This window comes from Oculina patagonica, chromosome 11 (assembly GCF_052425735.1).
Source record: "Oculina patagonica isolate OP01 chromosome 11, crgOcupat, whole genome shotgun sequence".
In the NCBI taxonomy this organism is placed as follows: Eukaryota; Metazoa; Cnidaria; class Anthozoa; order Scleractinia; family Oculinidae; genus Oculina; species Oculina patagonica.
The window spans coordinates 18,686,943-18,705,121 of NC_135768.1; the positions used below are offsets into that span (position 1 = coordinate 18,686,943).

At 37.6% G+C, this 18,179-nt stretch overlaps 2 protein-coding genes across 2 annotated transcripts; one reads left to right on the forward strand and one right to left on the reverse strand.

Annotated features, from left to right (window-relative positions):
- Positions 1-2,364: 2,364 nt before the first annotated feature.
- On the reverse strand, positions 2,365-4,431 carry LOC144629505 (large ribosomal subunit protein uL10m-like). Its single transcript, XM_078487739.1, has 2 exons — positions 4,250-4,431; positions 2,365-3,069 (listed from the first exon to the last, which is right to left on the reverse strand). Exons 1-2 carry the CDS (start codon positions 4,391-4,393, stop codon positions 2,557-2,559), a joined length of 657 nt encoding a protein of 218 aa, XP_078343865.1. The 5' UTR covers positions 4,394-4,431; the 3' UTR covers positions 2,365-2,556.
- Positions 4,432-4,693: 262 nt separating this feature from the next.
- On the forward strand, positions 4,694-18,064 carry LOC144629493 (hyccin-like). Its single transcript, XM_078487718.1, has 11 exons — positions 4,694-4,800; positions 4,908-5,012; positions 6,667-6,801; positions 7,552-7,599; positions 9,549-9,629; positions 10,224-10,351; positions 11,039-11,134; positions 12,759-12,917; positions 13,933-14,020; positions 14,837-14,996; positions 17,286-18,064. The coding sequence occupies exons 1-11, from the start codon at positions 4,768-4,770 to the stop codon at positions 17,678-17,680; spliced, it is 1,428 nt and encodes a 475-aa protein (XP_078343844.1). The 5' UTR covers positions 4,694-4,767; the 3' UTR covers positions 17,681-18,064.
- The last annotated feature ends 115 nt before the right edge of the window (positions 18,065-18,179 follow it).

Sequence of the window (18,179 nt, forward strand, 5' to 3'; positions counted from 1 at the left end):
AAAGCGGTCCAGGTTCGATCCCTGGCCTTGAGGAGGCTGAGTGGTTAGAGCGTCGCACTTGTAATCCGGAGGTCGCAGGTTCAAGTCCTGTTCTGACCACTAGATGGACATTGTTCTCGGTCACCCGAGTTCAACTCCTCAGCTGCATTTGCAAATACAGTCGAAGCTCTCTTAATAACAGCTCTACTTACGGCCGCCTTGTTTGAAACCCCATTTTAACTCCCATACAAACTCTGCATTTTTACATTCTCGAAGGTGGACATTCCCGTAAGCGGCAGCAGACAGAGAATACGACTTAGACTTTTTCTTTGTTTCTAAGCTCCCGTAAGCAGACACACCAAAGAAAATCCTATTAACAACCTCTGCATCTTGTGTTTATCAATCAACTTCACATCGCCGTTCGTCACAATGATTTTAAAGTGATTACAGTACCATATTTCAGTGCCTGTTTTGTCGTCATCCACGTCTGTCCGGTTATTGTTAGCAGGGCAAGCTCCCTTAAGCGGCCATTTATCCCCTACACCTCTAGTGGCCGCATACGAGAACCATTCTCGTAAGCGGCCAGCTCCAGTTACGGACACTTTTTTCGCGTCCCGAGGGTGTCCGCTTACGAGAGCTTCAACTGTAGCCAACTGGTCTGCCTCCTGCCAGTTGGGATTTTTAACCATCTTATGTTCCATTGCAAGATCTTGCCTCGTCTATTGCAAAGGTCTGGTTATGGCCTTGTTGCATAATAGTTTTATAGGGGTTTTGTTATTTCTCATCTTTTATTGAGATGAGTATTTTTGGCTAATTATTGCTCGAGTTTCATTCTACCATCAACAAGCCTAAAATCATCAACATACTTCTCATAGTATTTATGCAGTAAGTTTTACCTTTTAAGTTGTTACCATTACAGAGTTCGAGCAATTTTGAAAGACCAGCCCACTACTCAAATATATACACACCCACACAGATTGTGCAAATCCTCGTATGCAATTTGGGTGGATGTAGAAAAAATGTTCTTATTGTGAGTACCCAATGCATTTGGAAGACCCATATTGTGAGCATATTAAGGAATACATACTTCTGCGTTTGTATTTGATACACCAATATTGTTATGGCATAGGGAAGCCTCGCATTTTTTTTTGGGGGGGGGGGGGGTGGGGGAGTAATTTTTTGTTGTGTGTTTGCACAGTTTTATGAAAAAGCTGTATTATACCGGCAATTACTTCCATGACAGCCTGGTTTTTGTAAATTACCAGCCATGTTAGAATCCTACAAGGGTTACTGAATGGACATTCCATGCTGCCTATTGATTTCTCAAATTGACCGTTCTAACAAATTTAATTTCCCACTTTCTAAGACAGGAGGCAGTATTAAGTCTTTGACACAATACCACTATGCTTTACCACGCTATTGTTCATTGCCCCTTGCATAATTTTTTTATAAAGTAATAATTTATATTTTTGTTTGGGGGACCTCAATAATTATCTTTGAGCACTCAATTTGTTTTACCCATTATGATGGTAAACCACACTCCACCAAGCAGCATGTCCCTGTTTAGTTCAAATATGGGAGTTTAATCCTTTCCCTTGCACCCACCCCTTAGACTGTGTGTCAATTCCAGCTCAATATCATTTCCTCATTATTGACAGACAGAAGTAGCAAAAATTATATTCCTGTGATTATTGTCATCCCTAACGCTAATGCATTTGATCTATTAAATATTTATCGTATTTTGCAAATTTTTTGACCACAAAATGATACCAGTGACAGTGTTTGTCGAGATTAAATTAAAGTCACCTATTATTAAACATATTTTAAGCGGAAGTGAATTACGGTACAAGTGTAGGGAAAGCACATGTAGCTCAGAGGATACCACATTATTAACTAAGGTATTTTTGTGACATAAAATTACCACTACAGTGTATTGTTTGGTGGTGAGTGGAGAGGAAAGTTGGGTAAAGACCTGGGAGAAAAAAATGGAGGTTATTGGAAAGGGGGAAACAGTAACTAACGTAAGGTGGGGCACCAGAGAAAAAGGCAACATTTTCATTCAATAATTAAAAACACACTTGTTATTAATAATTATTAATAATTTTAATTTAAACCCAGAAGTTGGAATGGAAGGGTGTAGGCAGCAGGAATGTCCAACATCCCTCCCCCCCCCCCTCAGAAAAGGCTACTGGAAGCATTCAATACTGTTTGGAGATTTTTAAGGCATGAAATTTTCACCACAGAGAAGTTTGAGGTTAGTACCATGTAGATGGAAGGGTCAATAAATTATTGAGCATTACTGAGAATGGAACAAGTCAAAAGTGGAATTTGAGTAAAAATGGTCTGCAGGCTGGGCAGTCAAAAACAAATAAACCAATAGTTGAACCCTGTCAGAATAAATTGTATGTTTTTGTTTTTAAGTGTATGGTGGTCAATGGCTAAACATTGCAAACAGACTGTAATCAATCCCATGACTTATCACTGTACAATGAGTCAACCAATATATAAAACTGTATGGATATTAGTTAAATTTACAGAATGACTCTAACTTTTAATCTTGAGTTGATCTTTACATCATCAACTCTTGTTTTCACCCTGGTCCACATACTGCAACAAATTCCCAGAAAGATTCATCTGGTTCTGTTCAAGCAGTGTTGTGAGTCTTCTAGAATGCTCAGAAAGCACCTGCAATAACTGAACATGCTGTTCTGTCAGGGATGGTAGCTTAGAATAATCTACTACACCCTTCCTTGAAAGAAGATGCTCATCAACTTTCCCTCCTAGTACGTCCATCTTAGGCTGTTTCCTTAATCCTGCCAGTAACGGCTTCACTTTGGCTTCTTTGCTATAAGTGACGACTGTTGACGCCAGAAACAATGGAGTTATTTCCTGGTATTTGGTATTTTCCAAGGCTTTGCACGTAATTTTGTTTGGGAACAACTTCACTTTTATTTCATCCTTGCTGAGAGCATATCGTAAGTCTTCCCATTCTGCGGTATTCATGTCACTGAATTGGCAAACTACCACCATGTCATTGGATTCAAATACTTCTCTTATTTGGTCTGCTAACATCAGCTTTCTGAGGCTTGGCTGTAAATGAATTGCAAAAACTGTTACATAACATTTGTATATGAAGTAAAGAAGTTTCAAAATTCATACAGAAAAATACAGCAGATTCATGTCAGGCATTAAACGGTCTCAGTTGTTGCATCTGTGTCACAGTTGATTGATTGCAGACGTTGCAAGGCAAAAATGACACATTCTGTCTGGCAAAAAGCATGCTGTCATTCATACAATGTCTATTACTATAAGAGGTATTCGTGCCTTGGATATTATTATGGCAATTGAAATCAAGATAGAATACTCCTACTATTCTACAAAAAGAATAACTCCAGTGTTTTTTTGTCGAGGAAGATCACAACACGCTTTTTCTAAGACAGAATGTTCTCATTACTGCCTAACAATGTCTGTCATTTTGCATCGCAATGTAATCAATCAACCATTACAACGAACATGGCAACTGAGGCCATTAAACACTCAACCTGAATCTGCTGTAAGACTACAGTCAAAATTCTGCTCATGGACACCTCCTGTAGGCAGAAACCGTCTATAAGCAGACTCATAGTCATTGCCCCAGCCACAAACAATTTTATTTCCGATAACATTCATCGATTTTCATCGAGTTTGCTGTCTATAAGCAGTTTGTTGATTGAATATGCCTGGAAAACTATAGGTGAAATGGGAACTGAGATTTTTGCCATTTTTTAATGGGGAAAAGAAATTTAATTTGGGTCACTGGGACTGGGAATCACAAACAAAACATGGGATGGCAGGGCTGTCATTTAGTTTTTAAGCAGCCGTTACATTGAAGTTATCACCCATAGCATTTTGCTCTGGATGCAAGTTTAACATAACACAAATCGAAATCTTCACCCATTACATCGAGTGAACTCAGCCATAACAGGTGCTATGGGTTATGGCCATTAATGACAGCCCTGGGATGGGACCGGGGTTTATCCCCCTCCCCACCCATGTCAGGACCCTCCATGTAGGCCCATTTTGTTCAAAAAGACAGTGCAACAGTTACCAATTTCTTTTGTCCCAAAAGCCCTTTTCAAGCAACAGTTATTAGTACTTAGCTTCAAAACAAGCTAACAATTCAACTTCAAGTCAATAGTTTGGAACGCAGCAAGTTCCTTTTTAACACGTGACTACACGACCGCGAAGAACGCACGTCATTAGCGGACATAACACGACTTTTTCAACAAACCTTTACAGTTCTCAACCTGGTTTTTCCAGCCTTACAACGTACAGCCATATTGTGGTTGTTACGGATGAATTCCAACCTTGCAGAGGAAACTAAAAAGGGTAAAAGAACGGGGTTAGTTCTGTTCGCGAGCGTTGCGACCGCCATGATTGCCGTCGAACTCAAATCAACCGAGAGAGAATGGAAAAGAATCATCCCCAGTCCTTCTCCTTGATGTCGCTCGCTCTTCAAAATGGCGTTCAATTTGTGTTTAGATTTCTTCTAGTCGATCGATTTCCCTCTTTTAGCAAAAAAGATTTTTGCAGGATTTTACGTTGTGCCGGGAAGTAGCGACTGCTTTCTTCGATAATGCGTTCAGGACGCTTTAAATTCAATGTTCTGAGATAAAACATTGGGTTTTTCTGATAATATATAAACCTGTTAGATATTTGCCGAGAGGCAAACACGACGTCTGCAACACTTCTTTGGGACAAGATTGTTAACAACAATTTATATCCATCAGCTCACATAAAGTGCTTGCTATGGACCTAGAATCGGTAAAAGAAGTGTTAGAGGTAAGTAAAGTTGAATGGAAATTGTAGAAATTATGGATTTTTTTTCAAAAATAGTGTGATTAATTATAATAGTGGTTGGAACAAAAGTAATATTTGTTGCCTTTTAGTCTTTCTCCAAATCTGAATCAGCATCAAACATTCAGCATTTAAAGAGTGACAAGAATCTTGTTAATGGAATAATCCAGAACTTACCTAATCTGTATGCACAACAGGTAAGTGAACAGGATACTGGGGGCATGTACATAAATTTGTTTATAATACATTATTTTGTACTTTGTAGCTTGGCTATATAAGCTTTATAAGGCCATATGGTGTTATTGCATAATAGACAATGTTTTTTTGAAACTCACAGTTCTTTTGTGCCATTGCAAGATATGTTGTATGAAATGTTGCTTTCTGCAACACCCCTAGACAAATGATAAACAATGAAATTTTCATTTGTCACGAGCATGGAACAAAGAAAAAAATCTGACTTCCTGCCGACAGGAATCAAACCCATAGCCTCCCAGATACCGGTTGGGCACTCTAACCACTGAGCTAGATCATTAAGTAAATGGTCTAACTCACCAAGAGTCTCTCGTAGCTCAGTGGACTTAAAGTGCCCAACCAGTATCTGTGAGGCCATGGGTTTGATTCCTGTCAGGGACTCAGATTTTTTTTGTCCCACACTTGTTAATATATAGATTTAGGCAAGCCTAAAAGTGGAGCTCCACATTTATATAATTTTCACTGGAGCTTACGATATTTTCATTCTAGTGAATAAGCGGCCAAAGTACTACCGGTAATGTTTACGGTGGTTTATAGGTGCAAGACAAATTTAAATCGCTCACGTTCCGGTTAAACTGAATGTCTGCGGTACGACAAAAATAATAATCTTAAAGCAGGGCAAATGTCATTACTCATGGCACAAAAAATTACTTTAGAGTACAGTAAATTATCTGCTTTCTAGCAATAGAAAATAGTTTTGCGATCCTGTTATAGTTTTGCAGCAGTTTAGTAGACCCCACAATATCTATGACATTGATATAGGATATAGTTGTCTTGTATCACTGAGCTTGTCGGATTAGCGCAATCGAGAAGGTGCCAGTACGCGGTGCGGGAGGTCATAAGTTCAAATCCCAGAGGGGTCAGGTTTTTTTCTTTTCTTTTTTTTCCCCATAGCAATAAAATGGTTTGTTTATTATATCGCTCCGTGGGTATGCATTGCAGAATAAAAGCAGTTATATGTAAGCAGTAATGAAATAACATATCAGAACATATAGACTGATTCAGGTAAAAATGTACTTGTCTGTTACATCTGAAAAGCTTTTCATTTTCTTGTGAACAAGCAGCCATGCACTCGATTTTAGCCAGCGCTCTGGTTTCTAGATAGATCCATTGTTGATGAAACTTATGTGAAACCCGATTTAGCTTTTGAATGCTCCTTCATGTACGACGCTGGCTTTACAGATAGACACGAAAGTCATTGATTGATTATGGCTCTCAACGTCCAGTTTTTTGGCGGTCGATTACTTTCTACACGTAATTGTCAGCCACATTTTGTCTCTTTGCTTCTTGTTTTTCTTTTCAAACCCCATTAAATTTTAAAGGCCGCCTTTATACGGTCTTCTTGCTTCACTCTTTCTACCATCAAACTATGGCTGCCATCTGGCATGATTCCGTCGTACGACGCGCGCACCCACAAACCATGCCGCTAGCCAAGATGACCATGAAAACTCAAATGCATGGATTTATGAGTATGGGGCTCTGCTCTGCAGCCCTTCATCTTTATCATTTATTCACCAAGCTTAAACTTTGCCATCTTCATTACACACTTCAAAACAAAGCATAGAAATGTTATTGCAGCATGTATTTTTTCATTTGCAGTTGAGTGATCCAGTTTACAACAGTTTATTTGAGTTGTATCGTCAAAGTGGAAAAGGTGGACAGCTTTTTGTTCTTCAATTTGTTCCTGTGTTAACATGGACGTACTTATCAGCCACAACAAGAAGAGATGAACAGGTAATATTGCTGTTAATTGCAATTCGACCACTGCTGGTGACCGCTAGGCCAATGAAATCTGGTCACACCACTGTTTTGACGGGATGGTTGAATTAAGGGGGTTGTTTTTTTTTGTTTTTTTTTTATTATTATTACAAACACACAATAATTACATAAAACACCATAATTACAACACTTACACAACTAACAGGCTCTGCCTACACTAATTACAATACAAATTTACGATATTATATCCTATTTACAAAGTTATATTCTAAGGTGTTACAGTATCTAATGATATTCTACTTACGCTGGTACAACATACTCTAATTACACAATAATTTACACAATTATTTTCTATATCTATATTTATATAGATAGAAGATATACATGTAGATAGAATTAAGGGGGTTGTTAATAGGGAGCTTAAGCAATGCCGCCTCTGCCGCTACTGACGACAACGCCTACTGAAAAATAAATTTATATTTTTACTGGAGAATCTTGAGATTATCCAGATGCGTTAAGTTTATCTACCGGTTTAAGAAACTACCTGCTGAAATATATGTGAAGAGAGCGTTCAACCCGAAATAGAGACACAAAACTTTAGGTAAAGTTCTATTTACACCACATTAGGTGAAGAACAATGTGCTACATGATATTTTTATCAGAATACAAACACACTTGGAATACATGCACAGAAGCTGACTATACCCACACTGTACATGTACATTATTTTATTGATGATCAGTGAGATCTTTTCTTTGTATTTAGGCTTATAATGGAAAGCTAGAGGCTCTATTGTTGGCTATCTATAATGCTGTAAGTACATGCACTATAATTATGTATTACTGGTATTATTACATTTACATGTACATTATTGTTAAATTTTGTCTTGGAGGGATGCTTGGGGGGACCCTGAACACCCCAACTCCGCAAAAAAATAAACAAACACTGCCTCACCGCAAGTAAATTTGAAGAAACACTGTTTATTTATCCTATGATTTTAACCTCAGCACGTAATAAAATATTTTTTGAAGACAATCAATGTCATTTACCTCAGCAATTTTGTTACAAATTAAACATATGGTATAAAGACGGATCACAGAAGATATTTAGAACTAAATTTAGTTCTGACAAGTGTCAGACAGAAAACTGCAACACTGCAAATTATTGTGTGTCACCTAACAATGTACGGTTGGTTTAAAACACAAACATTGCACACCGTAGGGTTTGAGATCACTGCAACACTGCAAGATGCGATTTAATCCACTGCAACTCTGCGTCAAAAAAATTAGCAACACCGCAATCCCCCATGTCCCTCTCTGTCTTTTGGTTTGAAATTTTTTCAAACTTTTGTTTAGTATGACTGACTTAGACCCTTTTGCTCCCTGTGGAGCATAGGTCCACGGAAACCGTTGCTCGCCATCTTGGTCTGTTTTGGGCTTTGTTTAGTATACAGCCAGTAATATTCATTATGATAATTTGAAACAAAGAAACATAAAAATTCCAACGTTAATTTTTTATTTAGTTTAATTATTTAAAAAATAAACTACATGTACATTGTACACTTTTGACATAAGTAAGTTCTTAAGGACATTTTGCAGTGTTCCAGTTAAGTTTTTGAAGCAAGGGGTCACAAAATTTATCAGACGGGTCAACCAACCAGGTGTATGTACCGCCTTGTTAGGGGAAAGGGTCGGGAAAAAAAGTTTCCTTTTTTTTAGCGAAGGGTTCTGCGGGCACTTCACGAGAAAATTTTTAAAAGTGTTATGCTTCAGGGTGCTATCTGTTAGCATTTGGGCTAAAAAAAAGAAAATAAAGTTAACTGATTTATTAAAATTATCTACCTAAATTATAAAATAATTTAGGTAGTAGGTCTGGGGGTATGCTCCCCAGTCAATTTTCAAAAAGTTAAAGCATTTTTTAGATTTTTTTCTCAATTGTGGGTACATGTGACCCTGTTTTGAATCTCAAAATGAGGTTGTATTTAGAACATGTACTTTGGTCTCAATTTTCTTAGTGAATATAGCAAAATTTCCACACAATTTCCATGCGTTTTAAAATAAAAACTGGTTGTTTTAAATAGAAAACCGCTGTCTTTTTCCTCTATCCTTATAAAAATTTGCTAGGCAATCTTCTTCTATTAGAGATTTTCGTGTATAATACATAAAGCATAAGAACTAAGAAGACTTTTCGTTGACACTATACAAAGTGTAAAAGGAAACCGCTGTCTGTAGTAATGCAGACACAAGTTTGCAGGACACGATCGAAAACCAGAGAATGTTTTGACTTCACAAATGGATTTAAACGTTCTATTTCAAACAATTTTGCCTTGTGAAATGCAAAGCAACACAAGATAGCGAGGAGAGGAAAGAAATTTATAGTGTGCCTGTTTTCAGGCCTAAGTTGAAGCTCAAAAGGGAGGTTACCTGGCCGGGCATTTCGGTAAAGCTATTGCTTTTCTTGTCGCTCGAAAAAGCAGATGAAAACGAAAGGTAATAACAAGAACACAGCCTTGGACAAGTAAAGTTGCCTTCAGAACTATGGTGGATTTGTGATTTCTTTCTTGCCCTGAATTTGATTTTCTTCCAATATCTTTTTCTTTGTGAACTTCCTTCTTTGCTTTTTATCGTTACTTCCTAGTAAAATATTATTTTTCCATTTCATTTGTCGGGTCAGGTAGCCGTCTCTATCGGGTTTTTGACCCGAGACCCGTCTCTTATCTGGAACACTGATTTTGTCTGCACTATTTAATAATATTATTATAGGAAGTAGTAAACGAGGAAGGAGAACAGAAAATCAAGTCCTTCAGACTGCCATCACTGTCAAGGCCATCTATTTACCATGAGGTACAGTTCGAACAAGTTTGTTTCTAACTTCAACTTTAGGGCTTGTATTTGTTATTAAATGGCTTTTGCCATCCAACAAATTGGGGAACTATTTTATGAATGGCCTATTTTTGGATATTTCTTAAAGTGCTTTAATAAAATAAGAAATTATTTAAAGTAAGGTGAAAATGGTTAAGTCTGCATTTTAGCCTAGAGCTTATACCAGTTTTCATAGCATTAAGTAGCGAGGGGTGTTTCTTCCCTCCCCCCTGAATGGGATGCTAGTCCTGCAATGCAGGGTCTCTCCCAACATTAATTTGCCTTTACACAGGTCTTGGTGGAGAACACCTAGTGTCTTGCTTGAGAACCCAACACGACAAGCCCAGTCAGGGCTTGAACACAGACTGCTTGATCTGGAGTCCAGCAAGCTTACCATTAGGCCATTACACACCTCCCATCCTTTAAAATGCTACTACTCTAATAGTATTAAGTATTATCAAGCTTATTTTAATATGCTACTGAGTGACATAAATTAATGTAGTTAGAGTTGTAATCATATCAACATTCATTCAAAAATGAAATTATGTGCTACTTAATTATGTGTCATGCTTTTAGCCTTACCAGAGTGTCACAACTTCGTCCACACTGACTGAGACAGCACTGAGTCGACATGAGCAGAGCGAGACAATCGTAACTTTACCAGGACCTGGAAAACAGCTCAATACAATTACTGCTACACACAGGTCAGGATGTTGTGCCGCTGTCTGAAAGCATTATTGTATTATAAGTATTGTAGGCATGAAGTGTATCTACATAATGTAAGAACACTTTTAATTTTCTGTCTTGAGAATGTTTCCCACTCTCTCCCTTAACACGGTTGCAATTAATTTGTGCAATTTGTAAAGTGTTTACTATTTTAGTAAGTAGAGTGGGTGTTTTAGGTTTCTATCAGCTGATATTTGGTGAGTGGAGGGGGACAGGGCGCCCAAACCTCCCGCCTTCCGTGCCTTTTACTCCCGCTTCCCATATTTTTTACTCCTGCCTCCTGTCCCTTTCCATAGCCATTCTCTCCTCTTTGTCCCATATAGATCTATTATGTAATTACATAACAAAATGTTCAAAATTTGACTTGTTTCTCCTGGTTCCCACCACCTTAGGAATCCCACTTCCCCCCTCCCCTCTCCCACTTTTCCCCACTTCCCCTTTTCTCCCAGACTCCAGCCCCCCTGTCCCCCTCCACAGGTGAGGTGGAAGGCCTGAGTCAACCTAGCACTTAAGACCACTTAAGGATCCATCCTATTTTTATGAAAAAGGATTATTGTAGCACTAGGATCATCCTCTTTCTTCTTTCGTTTTGCAGTCGACAGTTATGATGAGCCACTAAGCTTCTTTGACTCCTAAGGAATTTTCTTCTTTAATTTCTTTTTTAGGCTTTCTGTGCTAAGTGTTATTTTGCACCAGTATAACTCAAACATTGTCTACATGTCAGAGGCTTCTCAACACAGCTTTTGTATCATGGCATTAAGGTAGGAGGTCATACATGTAGCAAGTCTGTTTTTCATTGGTAAAAGACAAACCTCAAGTTTAAGTACAGTGTATAACGTTAGGTTATGTCTAGAACTTTTAAGTCTGTGGATGAAACACTTGTGTGCAGCAATTCAAATGAAAGATACTGAGCAGTTATTTCTTGTGGTACTGTTTGTTATGCTGTACAAGGTGGTTCTAACTTTTAAGTCTGTGGATGAAACCTTACTATTTTTAGTGTGACAAAATGAAAGCTATTGAACAGTACTTTCATGTGGTACTTTTAATTATGCTGTGTAAGGTGGTTCTAACTTTTGTGCGATCATTCAAATGAAAGCTATTTAGCAGACTTTCACGTGGTACTGTTTATTAAAGGTAGTACACAGTGGTTCTAACTTTTAAGTCTGTTGTCAAATCTCTAATGTGTGACCATTCAAATGAAAGCTATTAAGGGGGCTCACAATAGTTTTCAGGTTTTCTAGCACTTTTACAAATAAGGGATTCAATAAAACAAAATAACATTTCTTTTTACACTTTCTTGGGAATAGCTACTAGCTCGATCGTCAGTGAACCGAAATATAATCATATGACGTCATCACCTGTTACCATAGCAACAGTATATGGGTGTAAATAAGAGCCATCATGGAGCTTCTAACGGTAATAGCGCAAAAATTAACTCGGTGACCCCTATTTTTTTTAATCTTATCCAATTCTACATAAAAAGGGGAGCAATTATAAAGAGTTTAAAAAAATTCTCTGGAGCAGATTTTATGTAATTACTCAAAACCGTAATTTTTGACTGGCTAAAAATCTGGTCCAGAGAATTTTTTTACATTTCACCTGTAGTTTTCTCTCAGGCCACACTACCTAATTTTGAAATAAAAAAGTGGGGTCACCGGACTTGTTTTTCAGTTAAATTACTTCGCGTTTCAAGAAAACCACGCGTGATCCACGCGCGTTTTAAAATCTGGCCTTTACAAGATCCCGTCTTTCGCATGCGTAAACGTTGTCCGCTGGTCAATGCCCTCGATTTGCTTAGAAGACTCGCTTGCTCGCTTTCAAAAGCATATTTATCAGTCATTAAGTTGACCTATAAATCGAAGTGCCGTTAATAAATGAAGTAAACTAAAGCCACAGACAAAGCCGCCCAAGGAAAGATAGAGAAGTAAACGTGTATTGCATGCTTTAGTTTCGGGAATTTCGTAGGTTTGGTTGGAAGTCCACTCCGGGGTCTACACGATCGATCGCAGCGCGTACATAAAATTTTCTCCTCGGCACCATGTATGCTGATCGGCAAACATTTTTTTCTTCAGCTAATAGTAACAATAAAGACTTTTTGCGGCTAAAAATGTCGTGAAAACGCGATTTTCTTTGAAAACTGGACAAAAATAGACTTTGACAAAAAATTTACGCGCCGCCATGTTTGTTTTTCTTCTTCATGGCTGAAAAATCCCGCGAGTGATGCGCGTGATTCGCGAGGTTTGGACCCAGGCCTCACGCGACCGTAAAACTATTGTGAGCCTCCTTAAGCAGTATGTTCAATTGACATGTGATCCGTTTGATGATTTGAACAATATTTCTTACAAAATACAATTTTGAATTTGATTGATCATTTCTTCCTGCTAGGCTGGCTAAATGTGGTTTTTACAAACTTTGCCAAAGGAGTAAAGAAGAAACAGAATCTGAATTCTCAAGTGAAGAGCTGTCAAGATTGGTGAACCATCCAAGAATAACACTAAGCACAGAGCTGATTCAGGAGATGACACATGGAATTTATTTCCTGATGTAAGATATACTTTGGTTTTTATTCAAAGGCCGATTTAGACAGTACAAAGTTATTGCATGCAACTTGTTTATGCTATCAGGAAGTAGATGTGTTATGTGGCTAGATGTACCTTATTTTTTTTGTGGACTCTACGATGATGAAGCCCGCGAATTAATTCTTTACCTTATTGTATTATGTCTCAAATGTATTTTGTCCACAAAATTAAGTCCGCATGCCTGTCCCGGAATTAAGTCCTGGTAAGTAAGTAACAATAAGGTAATTAATTTTAGGCAAGGTCAAATTACCAAATTACAAGGCCATGGGTGACCTTTAAGGTCTCTGCTGAGGGGGAGGGGGACCTTGTGGTTTGTATTATTTTGCATTCGCTTAATTGCTGGCCTTTAAGTAAGGAGTTTTTGCCTGCTGATTTATCATCTGAAACTTTTTCCCTCTCATCCCTCCCTTTGGTAAGTATTAGGTTTAGCATTTAAGTATTCTACTGACTGGTTCAGTTTGGTAGTGCCTTTGCTAGTGGCTGGTGGTAGGGTTGCCGTGAATATTTACTTCCCCATCCTGATTGCTGCCTTGTCCTTCAACCTTTAAGACACCAGCTCCCAAGCTCATCTTTTGTTGACTAGTTTAATGACAAAAACTCTTCACTATAAATGTCAAACCTAAAACTTGCTTAGGATTGCCATGTACATTGAACACAAATAATGTCAAACGATTATGAAGTAATATATCAAACACTAAAAAGACTGTTTTAAAACCCGATGACAGCCATATAGCATAGTTGTATTAATACAATTTTCCATCACCCGGGGAACTTAACCTACAAAATTTGCCTGTAACAAAGTTGTACCCTCTAAGTCAGTTAAAAGAGATTTCTCCTTAAATGATGAGGCATGATACACAAACTGTCCAAAAAGCACAGGCATGATGTCCAATGTGCAATAAGTGCTGGAACAGTACCTGCTGAAAGCCAATCTGGCGTATTTAAGAATTTTGTTACAGTTATGATTGATATTGTTACAGGTACAATGGTCAAAGGATTCTTGCCACCAAGGCTCTGGAAGATCTTCACTGGCGTGCAGCTCACAGCTTGTTTGCTCCTGCTCATATGGTGAGTATCTCTCTGTACTTATATATGGATCTCCTAGTACGTCCTTCTGCTAATATTAAAATTTTGTATTTCATGCAATATAGGTTTTCAGCGGCTGGAAGCTCAATATAATTATGTGCTTGTGAACTGTGAGGGCAGCCAGACAAAATTCTGGCTTAGAAATCCGTATAGTGGTATCTTAAGAAATGAAAGATCATACAGTTACCACTACAGTGAGAGCGCCGGGGGAGATGGGGGCACCGCCGCGGGCCACTGTGGAGTACAACTGCGATGATCTCATGAAATGAACCGAGACAAATGATGTAAATCACTAAATGTTAGCATGAACTTGGAACACTTGTTGATTTTCTTTATTGACTATAACCTCATTTTCCCCCCCCCCCCCAACATTTCACATTCCCTTCTCCCTTACAGTGCGGCACACCTTACCATTGCCTAGTGCTTGACAGTGAGAGTTTTTGATTACTTTTTGCCAACTTTTTGACATTTTTGTGACTTTTTATCTGATGGCTTTTCTGTTTTAATTGGCCAACAGTCAAAATGCGAAGATGTGGGGAGGTGGAGTTGACAATTTTCCCAGAAAGTGAGCTTGGATACTTGTCAACCAGTTTAAATGAAAGCCATCAAAAAGCTGACAGAGATGTCTAAAGGTGTCATAAAGTTAATAAAGAGCTTTATCATGTGTCATCAATGTGGCGCACAGCACTGTGACATTGTTGTGATCTGCAACCAGCATATGAAACAACTGCCGGCTCAAATGTATTTTACTGTCAAACAAATTTCTGAACGTTAACGATTTTATGTTGCTATTTTTAGTTGACCAATGCCATCAAACATTCCTTGGACCAAACAGGAGGCATCCCCAGGGATGGTCCCCTTGGGCTGGAGATGTACCTGTCAGATACACAGGGCGCCCAACCCATCAGTGATAAGACTGTGCCATCAGTCAGTGGCACTATACAGGAAGCACCTGCAGGTATATATTGCTCAGATGGGGAGTCCTACGAGTCATGTCTGGAAACTATTGGTCGTGAAGAGGGTGATAATGCTAGTGATATCTACACTGATACTGTCGATACATTTGATAAGTCTGATGTTAAATACCTCAACACATGGTTATGATTTAACTTATTTAATAGCAATATAATAATACATGTAATATAATAATAAATTTAGGTATAATTCAAAGCTCTCATGCCAGCAGGAAAATTGTTACTAACAATAGATCTTATTAAACATGGAATAAGAATACCAAGTTATGGTTATGTGCAGTGCTTGAATTAACTTGCTTGGCTTACAGTTTTACAAGAAGATCAACTTCTGTTGTTTTTGCTTTGGATAATAAACGTTTTTTTTGTTATTGTTATTGAAAATTAGGATAAGACAACATTCGCTACATACATGAAGTGAAGTGAATAAATAATTAAAGTAAATAAATAAATAAATAAATAAAAAAGCTACATTTATAATGTTTGGCCAAATACGAACTAACGACAAGTAAAAATAGCGTGTAATAATAAAAATATAGTTTATTAAGTTATTCAGAAAATGGTGTAAAAAGAGATTAGATGTATGTATTTATGACTGAATTTAATATGTTTATTTAATGCATTGTCATAACTGCAAGAAATTCTGTTTATGTAAAATATAAGTTATTTAAAACAGAAAGTTCAGATTAGAGTAAGTCTTAGTAAGAGTCAGAAAAGTTGAGGATTTGGAAGGAAGTGCGCTTACAATAGATAGTTGAACTTTCCTGTAACTTATGTCGATTAGAAAGGTTCAGTTTATGAAAAGATCTCTGATGTAATATAAACTGCATAAAAGAATATAGACTAATATGTACATGTGAACGAAACATATCTTGTTCTTGAGAAATCAGTGCATTTTGTTTCCTACGAGAAGCTTCTTCTTTATCGCCATTCGTAGGAATAGTATTTATAACCATTGTTAATTTAATTTCTTTGATTTGTAATGTTCTTATTTAATGTAAATTAAATTATATAAAATTCTACAACTATCTCCTGAACTGAGTTAGTGGTATATAATGAAAAAATAACATGAATAAAGTAAAATAAAACCTACTAGTGCAATTAAACTTGTGTAATGTGATTCTTTTACTAAATTAAAACCTAACTAGTGATTCTTGTAAAAAAAGAAGATAAAAATAAACAAGTTCGCAATAGGCCATTTTCGCTCCCAGGCTGAGGTGGAAGGGTGGTGGGGGGGGGGGGGGAGGGGGGATATTATAAGAAAAATTACACGGCTGATTGGGTTCACATAGTATCATGTAACGTAAATAGAAGTTTTAATGGAAAGCTGTTACAGGGGAATTGTTGGATTCATGTGTATATTATAACGGGGTCAGAGTGGAGACGTTGCATTTTTATCAGCCAATCAGATGTGAGAACAAAACCTTCTAATTTTCCTTCTATGCAAATTGTTTGTCTGTGGACACCAATAATGATTCCCGCTTTTTTTATATGATGTAAATCACGTATTGTTTATTTATAGTTGTGATTGGCTTAGGTACATAAGCATGTGTAGTGACTGGTTTCGAATCATTTGATGTCGGAAAACAGCTCAGAAAGTTATGGTACAGTTGGAATTTAAACAATGTTATAATTCGAATAATCAAATTTGAAAAGTAACGGGGAAACCTACCGATAGTTTTTGGTCACCTGACACCGTGGGAACGTTTGGTGACATAGCGCGCCAATTTTTTGCGTTTAATGGCCAATAATTTTTTGGTGTAGTGAGCTCAGTGAATGATTACATTGGCAAGCGGGTACATGATGAAAAAGAGCCTTATGACTGGTTGCCTGCGCGGTCCACATTTTTTAGTGCTTGGATGAATCGGTCTCGAATTAAATTGACTCGTTTTCTTTTGTGAAACACTTTACAAAAGAACTGACCGACAATTTTTGTTCAACTGCTAGGGAAGTTATTTAAAAATGCGTAAATTCCACTTAAGACCTTAATTCACCGCGTGTGTTCCCGGGGAATGGACGCCATTTTCATTTTGGACAGTTGTTAAAAAGAAGATCACACGAAATTTTCGCAACAACAAATTTCTATCTCAAAAGAAGGATATGTTAAAGAAATTCTCCAAATTCGAGAATGTTAATTATCATGAATATGCGAAACATCGTTCTTCGAAATTCGCGAAACTATCTTGGCGCGAAAATGTAGTTTATGCACCGTCCCAATACGGACCGCCGAACAAGTTAGTTCAGTGTAACATTAATTTATTTCTTGTTTATTTTAGTGACATCTGGAAAGATTCTGGCTTTGACCACAAGCGGGATGAAGGTAACACGCGCCGAATGCACAGAATTTCCGACAGACACTGCACTGGACACCGAAGACATTGAAGTTGAAGTTCATTCAAGGAAAGTTAGTTCTTCTTCTGATCACTCCGCTAAAGAAGCGAGCAAGTCGCACAAGAAAGCGCATAGCCTGGGCCATTTCAAGCTTCCTTTCATGTCGACCAAAGAACATACTACTGGTATCGAACTTCAACCCATGCACGAACCGAGTACGAACTCCTCCGACACACCACGAGTTGTTTTGTCGGAAATCAATATTCCCTCGGACAAACCTGACGGTGTGGAGTTGTTAGCGACAAGTTTCAGCGACGAAGTTTTGGATCACAAGTTATGAGATATTTTCCTCAAGTTGTAGATAACTTTAAAGATTAAATGACCAATTTAATTGAATAACCAAAAGTGAAAAAAGATAATTTTTCCTAACAATTCCCATCAATTCTCAACAAGGTGATGAGACTTAAAAAAAAAATTATTTAACCAGGGGATGTTATCTTTGTTGAACCACCAAAATTTTAGAACTAACATTGAATAAAAAGGTATTGTAATCAGTGGAAAAAATTAATATTTCAAGTTTGCCAGTGAAAGAGTTTTAAAACTAAAGCTTTCTTAACAATTATTATACAAAAGTAAAGTTTTATAAATGGATGTATACTATGATATTTGTGTATATATAAAAGACAAATCCTTCAGAATAAAATGTTATCTTATGTGGAGCAAAGCTGAGTGAGTTTCTGTTACAATTCACGCTTTGTCGCGTTAATTTTGATACGCGAACAATGTTTCCTCGAGCCAAAATGTTCCGACGTCCCCGTCGATGTGAAATAGTTTTGTAC

Coding starts and splice junctions, on each gene's coding strand:
- LOC144629505 (XM_078487739.1), bottom strand. CDS start 4,393: ATGGCGGTCGCAACGCTCGCGAACAGAACTAACCCCGTTCTTTTACCC. Junction 3,070..4,249: donor CCAGGTTGAGAACTGTAAAG/GTTTGTTGAAAA, acceptor ATTCATTTACAG/CCAAGCCTCAGAAAGCTGAT.
- LOC144629493 (XM_078487718.1), top strand. CDS start 4,768: ATGGACCTAGAATCGGTAAAAGAAGTGTTAGAG. Junction 11,135..12,758: donor TTTTGTATCATGGCATTAAG/GTAGGAGGTCAT, acceptor TCTTCCTGCTAG/GCTGGCTAAATGTGGTTTTT. Junction 14,997..17,285: donor TATACAGGAAGCACCTGCAG/GTATATATTGCT, acceptor TGTTTATTTTAG/TGACATCTGGAAAGATTCTG.